At 38.2% G+C, this 17,261-nt stretch overlaps 1 protein-coding gene across 4 annotated transcripts in view; it reads right to left on the bottom strand.

The window, feature by feature from the left end:
- Nucleotides 1-17,261, bottom strand: part of PLPP1 (phospholipid phosphatase 1) — a 68,710-nt gene that overhangs the window by 21,514 nt on the left and 29,935 nt on the right. For 2 of the 4 annotated variants that reach the window (XM_075137451.1, XM_075137453.1), the window contains 2 exons: nt 16,469-16,620; nt 12,740-13,020 (listed from right to left, as the gene is read on the bottom strand). In XM_075137451.1, coding sequence (XP_074993552.1) covers nt 12,740-13,020; nt 16,469-16,620 — 433 coding nt within the window. The remainder of the gene's footprint in view (nt 1-12,739; nt 13,021-16,468; nt 16,621-17,261) is intronic. The other 2 variants (XM_075137450.1, XM_075137452.1) reach the window with 1 other exon arrangement.

Below are 17,261 nucleotides of genomic sequence, written 5' to 3'. Positions count from 1 at the left end.
AGTAATCCCCTCTCAGGAAAGAATGAAAGTGAGAATAGCAGTAAGGAGGACTCAAAGCAACATTTCTAAAGACTAATAGTTTGCTCTCACATGCATCAGATTACAGGCTTCTGTTCCATTAACCATGTCTACACAAGTTACCCACATAATACTGTTCTGACTCACGGAGTGTTATCATCATTTTACATAAAGAGAATGAGAACAAAAAAGATAATCCATATTAAATCAGGGATTTGATTGTTATTCCCTCTTTAAGAAACCGCTTTGGGCATGAAGCACTTGGCAAGTGTGCAGAACCCTTCCCCCAACAGATTTTTGTAATCTTCGAAGGGGGAAAAGGGAAGGGAGGCAGCAAGAGAACCGTCAGCATTAAGGGGATTTCAGTTCCTACAGTACTATTTGAGCAATACAGTTACACACATGTCCAAAGTTTTAAGAGACTTTTCCTTTCTATTGATTTGGACATAAGCTTTGCAAATCAGTGAAATTCTGCCAAGAATGAGAAGATGCATCTACCTGTTTGATTAGCCATAGCTAGCTTCCAAAAAATTTTCAGGGTGTACTGAACACAAGTTACAAATTTTGATTTCTAATGAACTTGAGCATGATAAGCTACTTAAATAGCAGACAGACTGCAAGCATGGCTTTTTCTGAAAACTGTTTAAGGGTGAAGAGTTTTATTTTCAGTTATGAAAATGAATGCTATCCATCACCACGGAGAAGGGCCAATTTACATTAGTGCAAAGGAGATGTAAAATCAGAAATGCGATCCAGATTGCTGAACTGCATCTCAATTGGTTACAGCATGTTCACCTTTCAGATTTTGTTCTCCCTATCACAGGTTAATTTCTATTGCAAAGGCTCTTTATGCTTCTAGATCAAATACAGACCCATTGCATCATCCACTGTAGCCCAGAAGCTTCTAAAGTTTAAATATTTAAAGACTCTTATTCACTACCATATTTCAGCTTTTTTGTTCCATGTAGAATGAAGTGTAGGTGCCCTGACTAAGCTCCAATTCTCAGAAGTGGTGAATAATTGCATTAGGACTGGAAGTATTCCCAAATCAGCCATGTTACATCTTGAATAACACTAATGACAGAAGGGTGAGAAGCAGTGTTTAAAGGAAGAGTTGCACCACCTGAATAATAGTACACACATGTGACCTTCCATTCATCCCTTTCACGTGCTTTGGTATCCAAGCTCCTTGAGATTTTTTTTTGCATGTATCTCTTTAGAAGTGAAAACTTCTAAATTAGCCTCTGATGAAAACTCCTGAACATACAAGTTTCAATACTGTAGCGCACTTCACAGGTTAAAAGCTCCATAATAGAAATTATCAGAATGCTATACACAACATACCAGTATGCCCTTAGCAAACACGTAGCTAGTAAGTGTAGCAGCGTGATTCACAATGCTGTTAGAAACTGCCAGATTAGACAATTACTCAAGCATAACTAAATGGATTACTTAAGTGCAGTTTGATTTTTGACAAAGCTTTAAGAAGTTTCAAAACAAAATTTGGAACATTTCATACAAGCTAAGTTATTTTAATGCAAAATAACGCTTCATCATAGAAATACTCCCAGTACCGAGAGACAGGCTGGGGGGCAGGGAGAGGGAGAAGGAGAGGGAGAGACAGGAATGATTGTTTAATAGAGATAGGTTAACTTGAAGCAAATGTCCAGTGTCTTGGTTTAGGTTTAAAAATGCCAAAGCAAATCAACTGCAAAGGCCATCTAATGAAATGGAGGAAAACAAAAGCATTCATTAAGATGGAAGTAAGTAATATATGAAGTTGGGTTGTTTTGGGGTTTTTTGTTGTGTTGTTTTTTATTTTGGTTTGGTTTTTTTGTGGTTTTTTTTTGTTTGTTGGTTTGGGGTTTTGTTTTCTTTGGGTTTTTTGGGTTTTTTTTGGTTTTTTGTGTTTTTTTTTTTTAAACACAGTTACAGTTTTGAAGGTGTACATAGAACAGACAACATAAGAGTTTCAAAAGTTTGGCTGAATTTCAAAACAAAGTTAGGCATATTAGCTCCATACCAGCCATCTGGCACGGGTGCCTAGCTACTGGGTGATTTAACTGCACTCAATGGCATGTATGAGCACAACCTACGAAAGAGCTCGAAACAAAACTGAAATAAAATTCCTGGCAAATGACTGGTAAAGGGCACCACCTTGGAAACCGTGTTGAAATAAATTATCAAGGTCAAAACAGTCAGTTCTAATTTCCTGAAGACTTCTTTGAAGATTACATTTTGAGTTTGCAATGGCAGACTACACACACAGCTTGTTTTGAGTGCGGTCAGCATAGGAGCAATACATCAACTGAAGCAGGGAACTGTTTTTTTCCTTTAGACATCTGAGTTGTGACATGAATCTGTACATTCATAATAAAACTGTAATTATGAGACTTAACAGCTGCATTATCTGCTACCACAAACACAACAAAGTGACTGACTGAAATTAGATACCTTCAACTATCCAAAAGTAAACTGAAGTTCTGAGAAAGTTTTTCGCACACATACACACATCCCTGCTAGTTGCACAAGTCTGCTTTGTAGCCTAATAGAGTTCAGACTGCCCAGAGTGCCTCTGAAGTAACTAGACTTGTAGAACATGGCTTAATATTACCACTTCAGGTTCAAAGGTTTCACTTTTGTGTATGTGCTTATGAGCTGATGAATAAAACAGAAAGGACAGCTTCTTGGATCTCCCTAGTCACCAGGTTTTCAGTATTCCTCTAAACCCAGAACTCTGAACTTTCAGGTCCCACCCCAACATCCGTACTCAGTAAAAAAGCTGAAAAGTGGTATCTAACAAAAATATTTAGAAGTCAGTGATTGCATTATTGTGATAAACCTGCACCACTCAGGTAAAATGCAATAAATACTGCATCCAAGAAAAATTTGTAGTAAACTCAGGAAGCCTGAGCAGATAGGTTAAGAGCCCTTTAGCACACACCCAAGACTATTACACAGGGAAAAAAAAAAAAAAACACTTCACACTGTACAAGAATGTGTGCTGATGGGAATTAGTTTAACCAGTGTTAAAGCAATAGGATAAATCAGCAAACTATACTGCACACTGCAACCAAATTTAGCATGACTACAGGAGGAGGGCATTAGCAGCCTAAATGAACATGCCTATACCATTGCTCTGTTCCTCCTCCTTTATATTCACCTGTCCTGTTAAGGGAGAACATGGATTTTGGGAACAATTAATAAAAAATGATTTTGTTCTAATTTGATTCTAAAGCTCTGAAAAATTAAAGCATGTCCTCAGAATTGATTTACAACATGACTCAAGTTTCAGCTACAAGAAGTTTTAACAGCAAATTCCTTTTAATATATACTGTAGAAGAGAATTAAGGCAACCGCTTTAAGAACATCCGTTGTCAGTATTCATTTGCAGATCACCTGCACCACCTTCCATTTGCTTAGAAACAGAACATATGCAAGACATGGTATGTACTCACATACTCTTAATTGGTTAGTTAGAAACCTAATATCATAGCTAAAATTGTTTGCTTAAAGGGCTAATCTGTCAAAAGACTGTTTAGACTTACATTCTCACATCCTTCTCTGAAAAAGATCTGAACCCCTACTTTCTACTCCCAACTTTGCAGTGTGTTAATCAAGGAAGAACATGTTATGCTTATACTTTCCCATCTGCAACTGTTCATGTCTATAGCAGCAGCATGATAATTAAGCACTTTACATCTCTGGAATGAAAAAAGCTGCTTGGTTTACCTGAAGATTATAGAACATTACTACATGTGTGTAATACCTCTGCTTTCTCCATTTTAAAGGGCATGAAAAAAGTGGGGGGTGAGATGTTTGCTATATGCTTTTTTTTGCTCTAATGAATACTGCCCCCTCTACTTCCAGGAGTAGAAATCTGAGCTGTCTCCTTGTACAACACTGAAACCGCTTTGTTATGGAACTAGTGGCAATATTCCAGTTTCAAAAATGTGAAAGAAAGTTTTGAACTGCATTCATGAAGACTTCTAAATTTTATTGTATTTTTTTGAAAAAACACAAGCTGGACCCAGCAATTACCCAGATTTGAAATTCAATCCAGATTTTTCAGTTGCAGTCCAAAAGGACAATAAAATTCCATCACAAAGGGACACATCTGGCATTTATGAAATCCAGTTTGAAGCAGATCTTATATATGAACAAGACAAAAAGCCCTCATATCTATGTCTCAACAGAAGAACAGAAACAAGCCAACAATACCTCAACGGTAGATGTTTTAAGAGATGGAAGACTGGAACACCTCCAAATTTGCACCTTAAATGAGAGCTCAATAAATAAGCTCCAGAGTAAAAGTTAGTGAATCGAAGGGTTGAAAAAATTAAACCGTATGTTGACCCATCTCCTTTTAACTCACCATAAGGTACAGCTGGAGATGCATAAAAAGGTAATACAAAGTCATTAGAGAAGCTCAGCAATGAGGAAGCTCACTTAGATGGTTGGAGGCCAGGGTTCAAGTCTTTCCCAAGGCTGAAGAATACAAAGAATTCCTAAGTCTTCCTTTCAGGCTTAGTAAGTAATTGTTGTACACAAAAGGGAGGGGGGGGACAACCCCAAGATATGTTAGAATCCATTAGTCAGACTGGCCACCTCTAACACTGAAGTACAGATTAAAATTTCTAGAGACTGGAGGCATAGGAACTCAGACATCTCAAATCCAGAAAGGCTGCTCCTAGGGAAATTCAGCCACATCAAAAATCTGCTGGAAAGGCAATATGGCAGGGTGCAAGCAATTCAACAGCTTTCTTTTCTGATACTGCTGTTGGACAGGCCTAACAGAAAAAGTGCTCTCTGCTAATCTGTTACTCAGGAGCAAAGATGAATGAGTTGGACATCTCAGGAACAGCCTTGGTTGCAGTAACCATGAGATGGTAGGATTTCAGGGACAATCTCCTCAGAGCACAAAGACATTCCATCCCCTTCTGGAAGAAAACAAGCAGGAATAACAAGAGGCCATCTTGATTCAGTGAGCAACATCTGACTGAGTTTAGATACATAAAAATCACGAGAGGTAGTAATAGACTGCCTACCAAGGACAAGTACTGAAGCATCACCCAAGCATGCAGAGAAGGAATTAGAAAGGCTAAGGCTGGAGCTAGTGAGGGATACAAAGGGCAATGTGAAGGTGTTCAACTGGTAGGTCAGCAGCAAAACAAAGACAAGGATAACATGGGCCCATTGAACATGGTGAGCTATGCTGTGACAAAGGGAATAGAAAAGCTAAAGGTACTTGATACCTTCTTTGCCTCAGGTTTTTAAGTCTTTCCCAACAAGATCTTTTCAGCCTCCCAGGTCTTCATGCCTAGTAGTAAAGTTTAGAGGAGAGAGGTACTATCTAGTCAAGGAAGATCTAACCATGATTACTTAAAGCTGGACTTGCAAGTCCATGAGACTGGATGGCTTGCATCCAGTGGTGCTGAAGAAGGTAGGTGATGCCATGATGAGGCTGTTTAAATATCTTTAAGAAATCATGCTAAGGAGGCAGGGGGTCCGCCTGATGGTTAGAAAAAGAGCAGGAAGGACTGAAGGAACAGATTTTCCCAATAGGCTGTGGAATCTCCACATCCAGAGCTTTTGAACAAACTAGGATGCACAGGGCTTTGTCAAAACTCTACAGTTACCTCCACTATAAACTGGAGGTTGGACTAGATGACCTCCAGAGGTTCCCTCCTGTAGATACACAAAGGCTTCCTAAGCATTCAGTTATATACCAGAATTACTTAAGCCATTCTTGCTAGACGTTGTAACAAGGTCTCCACAGTCTTCAGGATGGTGTGGACATTAACAATACTGGGGGGGGGGGGGGGGGGAAGAAATCAATTCAGCAGCAAGAAAAGGTTCAATGAAAATTTTAGAAGACAAAGATTCCGAATTTTATAAGATATCTCTAAGGTATAGTCAAAAGGGTAGAAAACATTAGCTTTTAAGAGAAGTCAGCATGTTTATTTTCTGAAGTGTTTTAATACTTTTTCTGGTGACATTTTAGAAAGTTTTTTTTTTAAATAGTTTTCACCATCATCTGCAGTTAACAATCACCCTGAAATACAGTATTAAAAACACAGATTTATGCTAATCTGAAACTATGAAGAATGACTTCATAACCCAATTGCCAGGTATCTGAATTGACTCTTAAACTTTCATCCACTAAATTAATTGGTGCAAATTAGTTTCTGTTTCAGAGACTTTTGTGACCACTATGGCACAACAAGCAAATCAGGTACGTTGAACATGTGAGAAAAGGAACACATTAATTAAAAGCCTTTTGCTTTCAAAGGTTGTAAGTTCAAAACAGTATTAGCAACAGTTGTGTTTCACATTCCTTATTGAGTACTGATATTACAAACCTAGTTTTTTCCTACATTATTACTGTAGGAAGTGATTCCAAAACCAGAAAATTTAAGGAAGTATGCTTTAAAAGTTTTGAAGTTCTAGGGAGGCATCATTTGCACCAGCAGTAACTAGAAATTATTTATTTCCACCTTAGTATATTATTGTCCCTGTGAAGTTATTTAGCAGAAACTGAGTAATAATACTGCATACTTCATGCTACAACATTTATTCTTAACATTTTGTGGATAAAATGTAAGTTTAAATAGTATCAGATTCAATATACTTGACCTTTACACAGGGCTTTAATGTGCTGTTTGTGCTGCCAAGTTTATAACATGATATATATATTTATATGAAAGTGACAGCACAAACCTAAATTAAGTTCTAAAAATACTGTAAGCTGTATATAGCACCTGCTACATTGTTTGAGAATTAAAAAAGACTCTCATTCAAATGTTCTTTCAATTACACACAACTCTTCAATACCAGAAGCCTGCTTTGTGGCGGTTCCTTATTGTTGTTTTGAGGGAGTTTTTGATCAGTTTGGGGTGGTGGGTTTTGTTTTTTTTTGGGGGGGGGGGCGCTTAGGGTTTTTTTGTTCGTGTTTTTTTTTAGTTTTTACCTGCTTGTAGAAAAAATTTTATAAAACTGGAGAGAAAAACCTATCGCCATTACTAAGTTCCCATCCTCCTCAAAAAAAATATTGACAGAATAATTATTTAAGCCACATTTATTGTCCTTGAGATTGGATTTTACAAGCAATGAGAAATACCCATTCTTTGCTCAAGATGACACTGCAAGTTTACAGACACAGTAAAGACTGACCTTTTCCAGGTTCAGGCTGGCCTAGTCAAGTGTGATTCTTGGATTCCAGATCTGCTACCTAGGGATTACCAATGCTTGTCTGCACAAAGGTGATCAAGGTAAAATTAGCAACTCTGACTGCCAGAATGAGTTGGGAGCAACTAGTTAACATTGCCACACCATATATTAGTACAGTCTAACTATACAGTTAGAAGGCACCCCATTACCATCTTGAAGTCCTGAAGTACAATACATTTAAGCTGCCTTTTTCCCCTACCAGAAGCCTAAATTTTTCCAGACCAATCAAGTGTTAAGATACACTAACAACAAAGGCTTTTTTGAGAGTGTTGAAGACTTATCCCACAATTCATATACTAGAGGAAAATAGAAACTCTTGATGTTCTACTTCATTACTCTACTAGATATTCAAGCTTCACTATTTACAAACTCCTTTCGGACAGAAAACCAGCAACTACAGCAAAGTACACTCACCAGACGAACAGTAAAATATTAATTCACAGCTCTGGCTGCTGAACATCTGTGGTTTCTATTAACTCTTTTAGATGCAAGAAAGCTAACAAACAGAATGCACGAACAAGCTGCCATGGACTGACTAGAGTGGACAAGTCTGGGAAGTATGCCTCAGCCACCAATAAGGAATGGAGAAGTCATCATCTGTCCTTTAGGTGTCCTCTCTGCCTACTCCTCTTTGAGGAATTTCAGTATCTTGTTGACCACCTCAACGTCAGGCAAAGGTAAGCAGTAGCAAGCCAAAAGAGAAGGAAAAATTGAACAAGAATGGGAGCTGTAAAAGCCTAAGAGATCAGAGATTAGTAGAGACTGCTCACTCACATCCCCACTCCATCAGGGTTACAGCCTAGCACATCTACTTATTTTACTGAGCCCTACTTTGCTGATTTGAAAAAGAAAAGTCATTTGGCAAGTCATTATCGTTACAAGTGCTATAGAAAGTACCTTAAAGGCAATCCAGTAGCATTAAAATATACACTGGTATACTAAAAGTGACATGCTAATTGCTAGCACCAGTTACAGGATGACCCCTTGGCTTTGATCTCTCTTCAGTCATAAACACTAAAACTTGTGCTTGTAGATCAAATTTACTTTTCTAAAATGCTAAAACAAGCCACTACCTCCCAGTAAAGAAACTACATTATATGAAGTTCTGTACCCTTCTGCCCAGTGCAACTACATTTTAAAAATATGTATCTTACTCAACTGTGTTATGTGCTTTAAGGAGAACTTTGCTATTTTGATACTCAAAAGAAAAATGACCTTCACAGGTCAAGCACCTTTATTGAGTTACTACACTTAATATTTATTTAAATGGAATATTACAAACCTTAACTAGTTGGCATCAAACCTAGCAACACCTTCATAAAAGCTTGAGAATGCAGTTCTGTGTAAGTCGTTGACCCTCAGAAAACTGCCATGAAGTAGCTCATACCAAGCTTCTGTGTCTAGCTTAAATTAAATGCCAAAGACTGCCTGAAGAAAGGGTTGTCTTACAAAAAGACACAGAAGAAAAGTACAGTTTCTAAGGCTAATTCTTAATTTAACTAGCAATTTTTAATATAACTAGTGATTTCTATGCATATTTTAGAGATCTGCAAGTGCTACATACTTTCAAGTAATATATGCCAACTCTCACATGCATCTTTCAACAAATATGAATAAGATTTACTACACACACAGCTGTAATAGTGATCCTCAGCTTAGTTTAACCACCAGTAGTACTGAAAGTGCAAACACTATAAAAGTTGTCAAGGAGGACCTAAGCTATTTAAGCTGAAGAGGACTCTGCGTTCAGCATGATACAGAGCAAACAAGATACTTAAGGCAGCAAGAAGTAGCTAATCAAGCTCAGGTTAGAAAGTAAAACCTTACTGAAACTAACCAAAACCCACAGGAACTTCATTAATTTAGACAACCAAATATAAATATAAACCAGTGCACTTATGATAAAGCATATGTATTTTAGCATGTGTTTTAATACTGCTGTTACTGATGAACCATAAAGACTAATTATTATCTTCCCCCCATGTCCCCATGTTATGACACAATAGACATACGCAAAGAGTTGCAAACATGAGATTTGCATAAAACAGTACTGGAACAAAATAGGCAACAATGCTTGCCCAAAACACTGTCAATCTCTAACCATAACTTACCGGCTTCCAGAAACAAAGGTTGTTTTCTTGGTTTTATGCTTCTAGAAGTTTGTTCAAATTGGTTTTTTGAACCCACCTATAAACTTACGCATCCCAGCACTGCAAAGAGTTCCACAGCTTACTTCATCTTCTTAATCTTCATGTGTGGAAAAAGTAAAAATAAGAAACTACTTCAAATGTTTCGCCTTCCAGTTTTACTATTAGGAAATGGGAACAATTGTTCATTACCTAACTTCGTACCACTTCTGAAGTATCCCTTAGAGACTTCCATCTTACATCTATCTCTTCAACACGCGCCCACTTACTCTATTTCAGACCAAGAACTCTGATCTACTCAGGGATGCTGCATAACAAAACTATTTTATACTTTTGGTGAGTATAAAATTATGAGAAGGGATGATAAGAAGGGATGAGAAGGGAGGAGAGAACAAAACAGAAGAGTACAATATGCATAGTGGAAGCACACAACGGATTGTTACACTGGAAGCATTGTTTTCCTGCTATGAGTTAAGAAATAGTAAACAAAGATTAGATTTGTCTTTTTGACTGTATAACTGAGCATGAATCTCTAAAAATACTCAAAAACAACCCCAAGTTCTACCACTACACAGGAATAATAGGTTCCATTCAGAACATATGATTTTGTATGCAACCCCATGATTGTCCTGTCTTCATTCTTTCTTGGTATTTCTACCTGCATATTTATTTTATGCAAATGAGGGTAGATGGTAATAAGTTTGCCGCTAATAATTTTGTCCAACCGATCCAGAAATTCACCTCTGGGTTACAGTTTGAGAGCCTACTGACCTCCTCCAACTTGCTGCAAAACTCACTGCAATCAAACTCCCTCCTCTTAGTGGCTTATTAACTGTAAGGTATGTAGGCACATGACCCAAGATCATTGAAACCACCCTTTCAGATGTAGGGCCCAATTTCTGTTAGAAACCCACAATGATTTACTGGGTCACTGCATCCATGACATCCACCATGACAATGTCCCACTTTAATCTACCCTTCAATAACTTAACTTTTTGTTTACATCCTCCTGTGCATGGAAAAGCCTCAGCTGCGAGCGGAAGCACCACAGGTGAGCTCACACTGAAGTCATGGCTTCAAGGCAAGCTTTGACCAAAAAGGAGAGCCCTCTTAAACCATTTTCTAGGGAGCAACAGGGACAACAGAAAGAGAGAACACAACAGTAGCTGGGAATACAAATCTAACAGCTCCTCAGTTAAGAGACGACAGACAACTCTTGCTTCCAACATGGAAGTCAGTTTTCAAAGCACTAGTTGCACAGGGAAGAACAAAAGCTAAGTGATCACTGTGCCATTGTTCCTCCAGGTTATTCTCATACAACAAAAATCTGTTTCCTTGTTTGAGGATAACTAACTGTTTTTCAGCATCCCCCAAAACCAGAAGGTTTTATTTCAGGACCATTTTAGTCATTACAATCAACTCAAATTTTCTCCTTTTCCCTCTTCACATTTGAGAAGCATTTTTAGACTTATGCAGAAGTTCAACTGAAGACTCAGAGCTAGGCCCAAGCTGAATTTTGACCTCACAGCTTCATGCTGAAAGCCACACAATTCTGTTTCACAAAGCACCTGAGGATGTGAAATTTTGTTTGAAGACTCATTCCATTTGAAACTTAGACAAGTATCTTTTCACATAGTAGCAGAATAATAAAAATAAATGCCACTTTTAGTGAGCTGAAGCAAAAAAAGTCAAAACATTTTACCCCCACCACAATGTAACATACAACAAAATCTGTATTCCCCCCTCTTGTGTTACAAGTTACCATTCTATCTTCTTTTAAACTCCGAATTAATTTCTGGCAACTACTTCTGCTAACTCACCACACTAAAATTTGCAGAGCTGACAAGATACCAAGACAATTTGTTATCTTGGGGGAGGTAGCATCTCCTCTATTTAAATTATTAAGGTTGTTGTACTACAAGTCAGATTTTTGAAAAGCCAGTAACATTTAAAAGTCTGACAGATAGGCTGTTGAGAAATTATTTGTTTTCTACATTTCATTAAAATCCTCCTTTATTTACTCTGCCTTTTTCCAAACAGAAGTTGATAGTCATATAGAAAGTGACCATTACAAGTCTTCAGAAGTACATCACGTATTTCCTGGAACAGAGATAAAAGTTATACCTTACTAGTGGATATTCTGACTCTACAGGGCTACTCACAGGCAAGGAAAGTCCATCCAATAATCAGCGTCTAGAATAGCTTAGAATAAGTAAATAAAAGTCTAAGCACAATTATGGGCATTAGTAATACAAAAAAAGCTGCACACAAAGTACACTCCTCTACTTTAATCTCACAAAGAACAAACTCCAATTTGTCTATTTACTGCCTGCATGAAGTTCTGCTCATTTTAGAATTATCTGCTATACTGCCTATCTATCATCATGCACTTGCTCCTCTACTACCAACAGCCCTTCGAAATACACACTGCTCCTGGCATCTTTGAACGGCTGCTGTGCATGACTTGGAGCTGGACCTGGTACCCCACCAAATCAACATGCAACATTTTCCTGTGCCTGCTACTGGCAGATCCGTAAGGGACACATGCTAGAAGAGCAAATGAGCACAAAGGACAGTAAGCAAAACGCACACACATCTATTTAAAAACCACAAACACAGAGAAAAGTTCTAACTAAGAGGGTATATGGGTCTTCTGGAAAAAGAATGCCAAGGAGTTTCTCTAAAGCTAAGCTCCCAGGCAGCTCAAGCAACCTCTAATACAAGAAATTATTCTGAACATACTTTAACATTTCCAATAGCATTCAAACACTGTTGTTTATAACACAGTGACAAAACTCCAATGTGTCAGATGCTTCATTTTTGTTTCCCTGTTATCTTGCTGCAATTGAACTGGCAGGTTAGTATTTAAGGTGATGAAATGCCTAATAATGAGAAAACTCATTACGAGTAGAGCGATTCTCTTAACATTCCTCCCTATTTTTATATGGATACATCCAGTTTTTATTCGTTTTCATTCTAAGTCTGAACTGTTTTCCTTGCTATTCCACATACAATTTTGAAGGCAGATTTCAAATTCTTCTCTTGATTGGGATGCACAGACATTTTAGAAACACGAATAGAAGCCCATCAAAACTGAACATCACCCACATTTTGTAAATAAGCAGAAATGAATACACAATAATTTATGCATTAATCAGTACCTTAATAAAACAAGTTCCCACAAATTAGAAAAAAATCCCAGTGTCTAGACAGGACTCGAAGTTTAAAATGCATTACAAGAAATTTATTCTAAGAGAAGCACAAAAAATGCAGTAGCGATACCAAACTCACTGTCCCAAGTCAAGACACCTTACAACCAAGTATACAAGGTTAGTCAGACTCACCTTCCCTCGTTGATTTTTGCTTTGTCTCCTTGACAAGAGAAGTTCTCAATGTAACCTAGACTGCAGTTGATTCGTGTCCAGTCGGGCTGGCACACAGCGAGGAAGTGAGGACGCAGTCTACCTATGGAGTACTTGGCAATGTCCGTCAATGACTGGCTAGCAGCTGCTCCAAAAATGAAGGTCCCAATGGCTTTGTAAATAGTGGCTATGTAGTTATTTCTGACAAATGAATTTGAGTGCAAATGGTTATAAAAGACAGAGAGAGTCTCTCCTAGGATTATCTGAAAAAGAAATAAGAACAACAGTTAAAGAAAGATAATCGCTTAAAAAGAAAGATATTACTCTATTGTTTTTAATACTCAGACATGTCATTTCAGAAATTAATTTTTTTATAAACATTAAGCTGCAAATTTAAGTTTTCCAAGAGTCAGCAGTAACCATGCCCAAACTTCAAATGCTTTTATGTAGAAGAAAAAAAAAAAACTTTTACCTTACCCTGCTTCATGTTGAATTTAGTATTATTGACTTTCAGAATATTTATTAAAATAAAGTCTTCTCAGAGTAACATTTATCCATTTTACTTGGCATGGCCCTAATTAGAAACATTTTATCCAGTATTACATTTTATTCTACATTGAGTCTTCTTCAGCTAAACTTCTGCTGAGCAAAATTTTTCTATTTCATCATAAAGTTGTTATTTTTCTGTGAAGCCAGAGACTATTCTGAAGGATCTAGACTTCATATCCGGATGTGAAAGGCCAGTTATTTAAACAACGAAATTTCCTATTCCTCAGGAAAATTAAATCTTTAGGGGAGAAAGAAAACTTAGAGTAGGGAAAGACAGGCAATACTGAGGTCTTTCCAAGGATTTTTCACCCTGCATGTCCAAGGTGTGTGCATCAACTGCTGACAGGAAAGCAGATTTACAGATTTAATTTTGTTTTCCTGCAACTTTATCTTTTGCAGAAAGTAAGTTTTTCCTTAAACCAAGTACAAAACTTCACCTATCCAGATAGGCTGGATATTGAACCACAGGGTCCCATTTTGTACAGAAAGGCTCAACTCATACAGATGATCAGATGGGTGGGGGACTATATGCATATATGTAAAGTGATCTTTAAAAATCCTGTAAAGATTAAATGATGTGTGACAAGTCCAGGACCCCAGCAAAGCAGAGCTTTAGTGAATGAAGCTGTTATTAGACACGCTGACACCTGTCAGCAGCTTTGCACATTAAGGCAAACAGACAATCCCATCAGATGCGCGACACTGAAAGTTTTACACTCTGCACCATACCGAAACACGGACTGAAGCAGAGAAACACCAGAACGTGGACTAAAGCTGAGAAAGTTTTCAGTAAAGTAGATGTTGGTAAGCTCTTATACAGAATCTACCTATCCCAGAGAGGTAGATTATACAGAATCTACCTATCCCATTCATCTCTTAATGAAGATAGTTGAGCAGAAGTATCACAGCCATGTCTGGTAAATAATAAACCCCTTTTAAAGAACACTGCTGCAAAACCTGTAAGTAGGTCAACTTATCTCAATTGAGGTGACAAAAAATTAGGTGATGTCAGTGCAGCTACTTCACTGGAAGCAGACATCAAAGACCATTCATCTTCAATAATCTGACAGAGCATTGAGTAAAGGACACCAACATTTGCTTTTACCATCTGACTTTAAAGCAATCTTGACAGAAAAGCCTGATTTCACAAAGAAAAGATGGTCCCTGATGTTACAAAAGTAACTTTGTTAGCTAAATGTTCATATAAGCTCATATGGAGATTGGATAAATTCAAAGGCAATACATCCATTAAAGATTATTATATTCACTGAAGCTTCTTCTTGCAGTCCCTGAGCTGCAAATGGCTGGTAGCAAAGTACTGAGGGCAAAACATGAATCTTTGCTTGCTCTGTTCTTCTGCTCTTCCTCACTCATCTGTTTTAACCACTGCTAGAAACGAGATAACAAGCTAGATGGACTTCAGTTGTGACCAAGTACTGCTGCTCTTAAGTAATATTGACTACCAACAGTAGTAACAGGGTGAAAAAAATAGTCCTATCTTAAAAGGCAGGATCTTTGAGCATAAACCACTTGCCAGTTAATAGAACAGACAAAACCCAAAGAAGTTTTATCTGCTCCAGAAGCACTTCTGTAAGTTTTTGAAACAGTTTTTCCAAGAAAAGGAAAACTAGGTAAGTCACAGGTTTGATTCCCAGCCCCACATTTCTACAGTTATGAAAAAAATTCCACCCAGGAGCTACAAGCTGACCTTTATGTTGGAATCTAGATAAAAATCCATGCAGTCTTTATGCAAGAAAGAGTTAGATTGCCATAATATCCCTCCTGATTTTAACCCACTAGCCCGAGAAACAGCTGACCAATACTGAAGTTTACATTTAGCTGCTCCTTTTCCAGCTTTGATTCCTAAAATACAGTTGGGTAAATATTTATATGGCTAAAAATCTTATTTGGCATAAAAGAATTTTAACTCTGCTCAAAGTGTAGTTGTGATGAGCTTGGATGTCATCCAACACAGAGCCATGAGTGGAGTCTGAAGCTTTTTAGCACATCTGGACAGGGATCTTGAAGCCCCTGTTGAAGGGCCATTGTTGGAACTAAAGTGCAGGCCCATGAGACTTAGGACACGAAATGGTTAACTGATGAGGTCCAGCTCTCCCCTCTCCTCCTGCCCAGGGACATGCCTCCACCACTTTTTGTCCCAGCACTGATACTGTATTCTTCCAGGAGCCATTTCACTACACCTAGCTCAAAGAAAGCTGCTGTCTTCTGCTAGGTTAAGGAACTTCACTAGCTTATCCTGCTACAGCCAAGCCACCAGAGGTGGCAAAAGACAGGGTAATAGTGGGACCTTTGCCGTCAGCTGAGCTAACCTAATGTAATTAAATCTTAAAGATACAGGATCACCATATGCTTGAGCCAGTTCAACTGAGCTAGGAGCTGTGGTCGAACAGGGAGATCCCAAACTGGCAGTTGCAGAGGCAATCTCTCCAGTTCACTGCTCTGGTGTGAAGAGGAGGGAAGGAGAACAGTACCCTGTTTTCAACCAGGTTAGATGCAGAATGAAAGTGTGCCCTAGCATTAACTCAAACACAAGTGGTCCTGACCTTCGGGGTCAGTGTTTTATCCTGACCTTTGGGGAAATATCCAGGGAAAAACTCCCTCGCTACTTATTCTTTTTATTGTAGTTATGCTTTTGATAAGTTCTGATTGGAAGCCGTAGTATTTCTCTACTAAAGAACTACTTATCTGTTGTTAAACTTCCACCTACAGAAGTATTTCCAGTGACTCTGTGCCAGATAAAAATGCTGACTTAATAGGTCATGCAAACTCATATTCTGAAAGAGGTAGCTCCCAAAATAGAAAAGCTTGAGACAGTCATTTAAAATACATTAGTGTTATTCTAACTGATATGGTAAGGGAGGGAATTTTTCTCTTTCAGACTATAGAATTAAACCACCATAGTTCTAAGGTGTTCTTTTTCTGTTCTATAATTCTGGTTGTTTGACCTCAATTAAAGAAAACTTCTTAGTTATTCTTGCCAGAACACCATTTTTACTGCTTTAGCACATGGTCTAAGGACATTATTTTAAAGTCAGAAATCTTATAGAATACAATTTTAGAAGCCTGTGTTAACAGATTGCCCCTCCGCCCTCTTCCCCACCCCCATTGACATCAAATGCAATGAAGAAAAGTTTAACTTACAACAATTATACTGAAAGGAATAATTATTCCTGCTAACAACTTATAAGAAATGGTGTCCTCTTTGTACGGATACCGGATGGATTCATCACTACAGAAAACTCCTCTCTGGAAGGGGATACGTCTTGAATTGAGAATTGCAAAAGGCAAGCCAGCTAGCAAAAAGGAATAAAAAATACATTACAAAAGCAACACAAACTCTGGCAATGATTATACTCCCGCGTTTCCAAAGAGAAGTGCATAAAGAGGAATGGGCATGCAGCAAGTTAGAAGGTTATGCACTTCCTTTGGCCAATGACTACTGCCTTGTCTTTGCAGCTGCCAGGAAGGACTGTTGAATGAAGGAGAGCAGGACAGGATTCCTCTCACCCTCACATTTGTGGCACATCAAGTATGGAAGCATGCCGAAATCATGACTGGGTAAACAGTTCAGTGACAACCACTGAGTTGCTCAATCTGCTGCTACTGCCACAATTATTGACTATCCCTTCGTATTCCAGGGAGCAACAGTTGCCCCTTTATACCTTCCCTGGACAGCTTTACAAGTCAGAAGAGCATAAATTGCATTTCGCATAAATTGCATTTCATGAAAGCAGAAAAGGGGTGTTTCTCAGGGAGTGCAAGTGTAGAGGGAGTTTTCAGGAAAAGATATAGAAAAAAGGAAAAATTACACATGCATGTGATCCCCTCACTTCCACACACACTGGATAGTTCCCTGGAACAATACGGTCACTGCACAAGTCCTACACCCTCAGGGCATGGAGATTTTATTTCCCTCTCCACAAAGGAGGAAGGC

This window comes from Calonectris borealis, chromosome Z (assembly GCF_964195595.1).
Source record: "Calonectris borealis chromosome Z, bCalBor7.hap1.2, whole genome shotgun sequence".
Taxonomy (NCBI): domain Eukaryota; kingdom Metazoa; phylum Chordata; class Aves; order Procellariiformes; family Procellariidae; genus Calonectris; species Calonectris borealis.
This window is presented reverse-complemented; position numbering and strand designations above follow the sequence as displayed.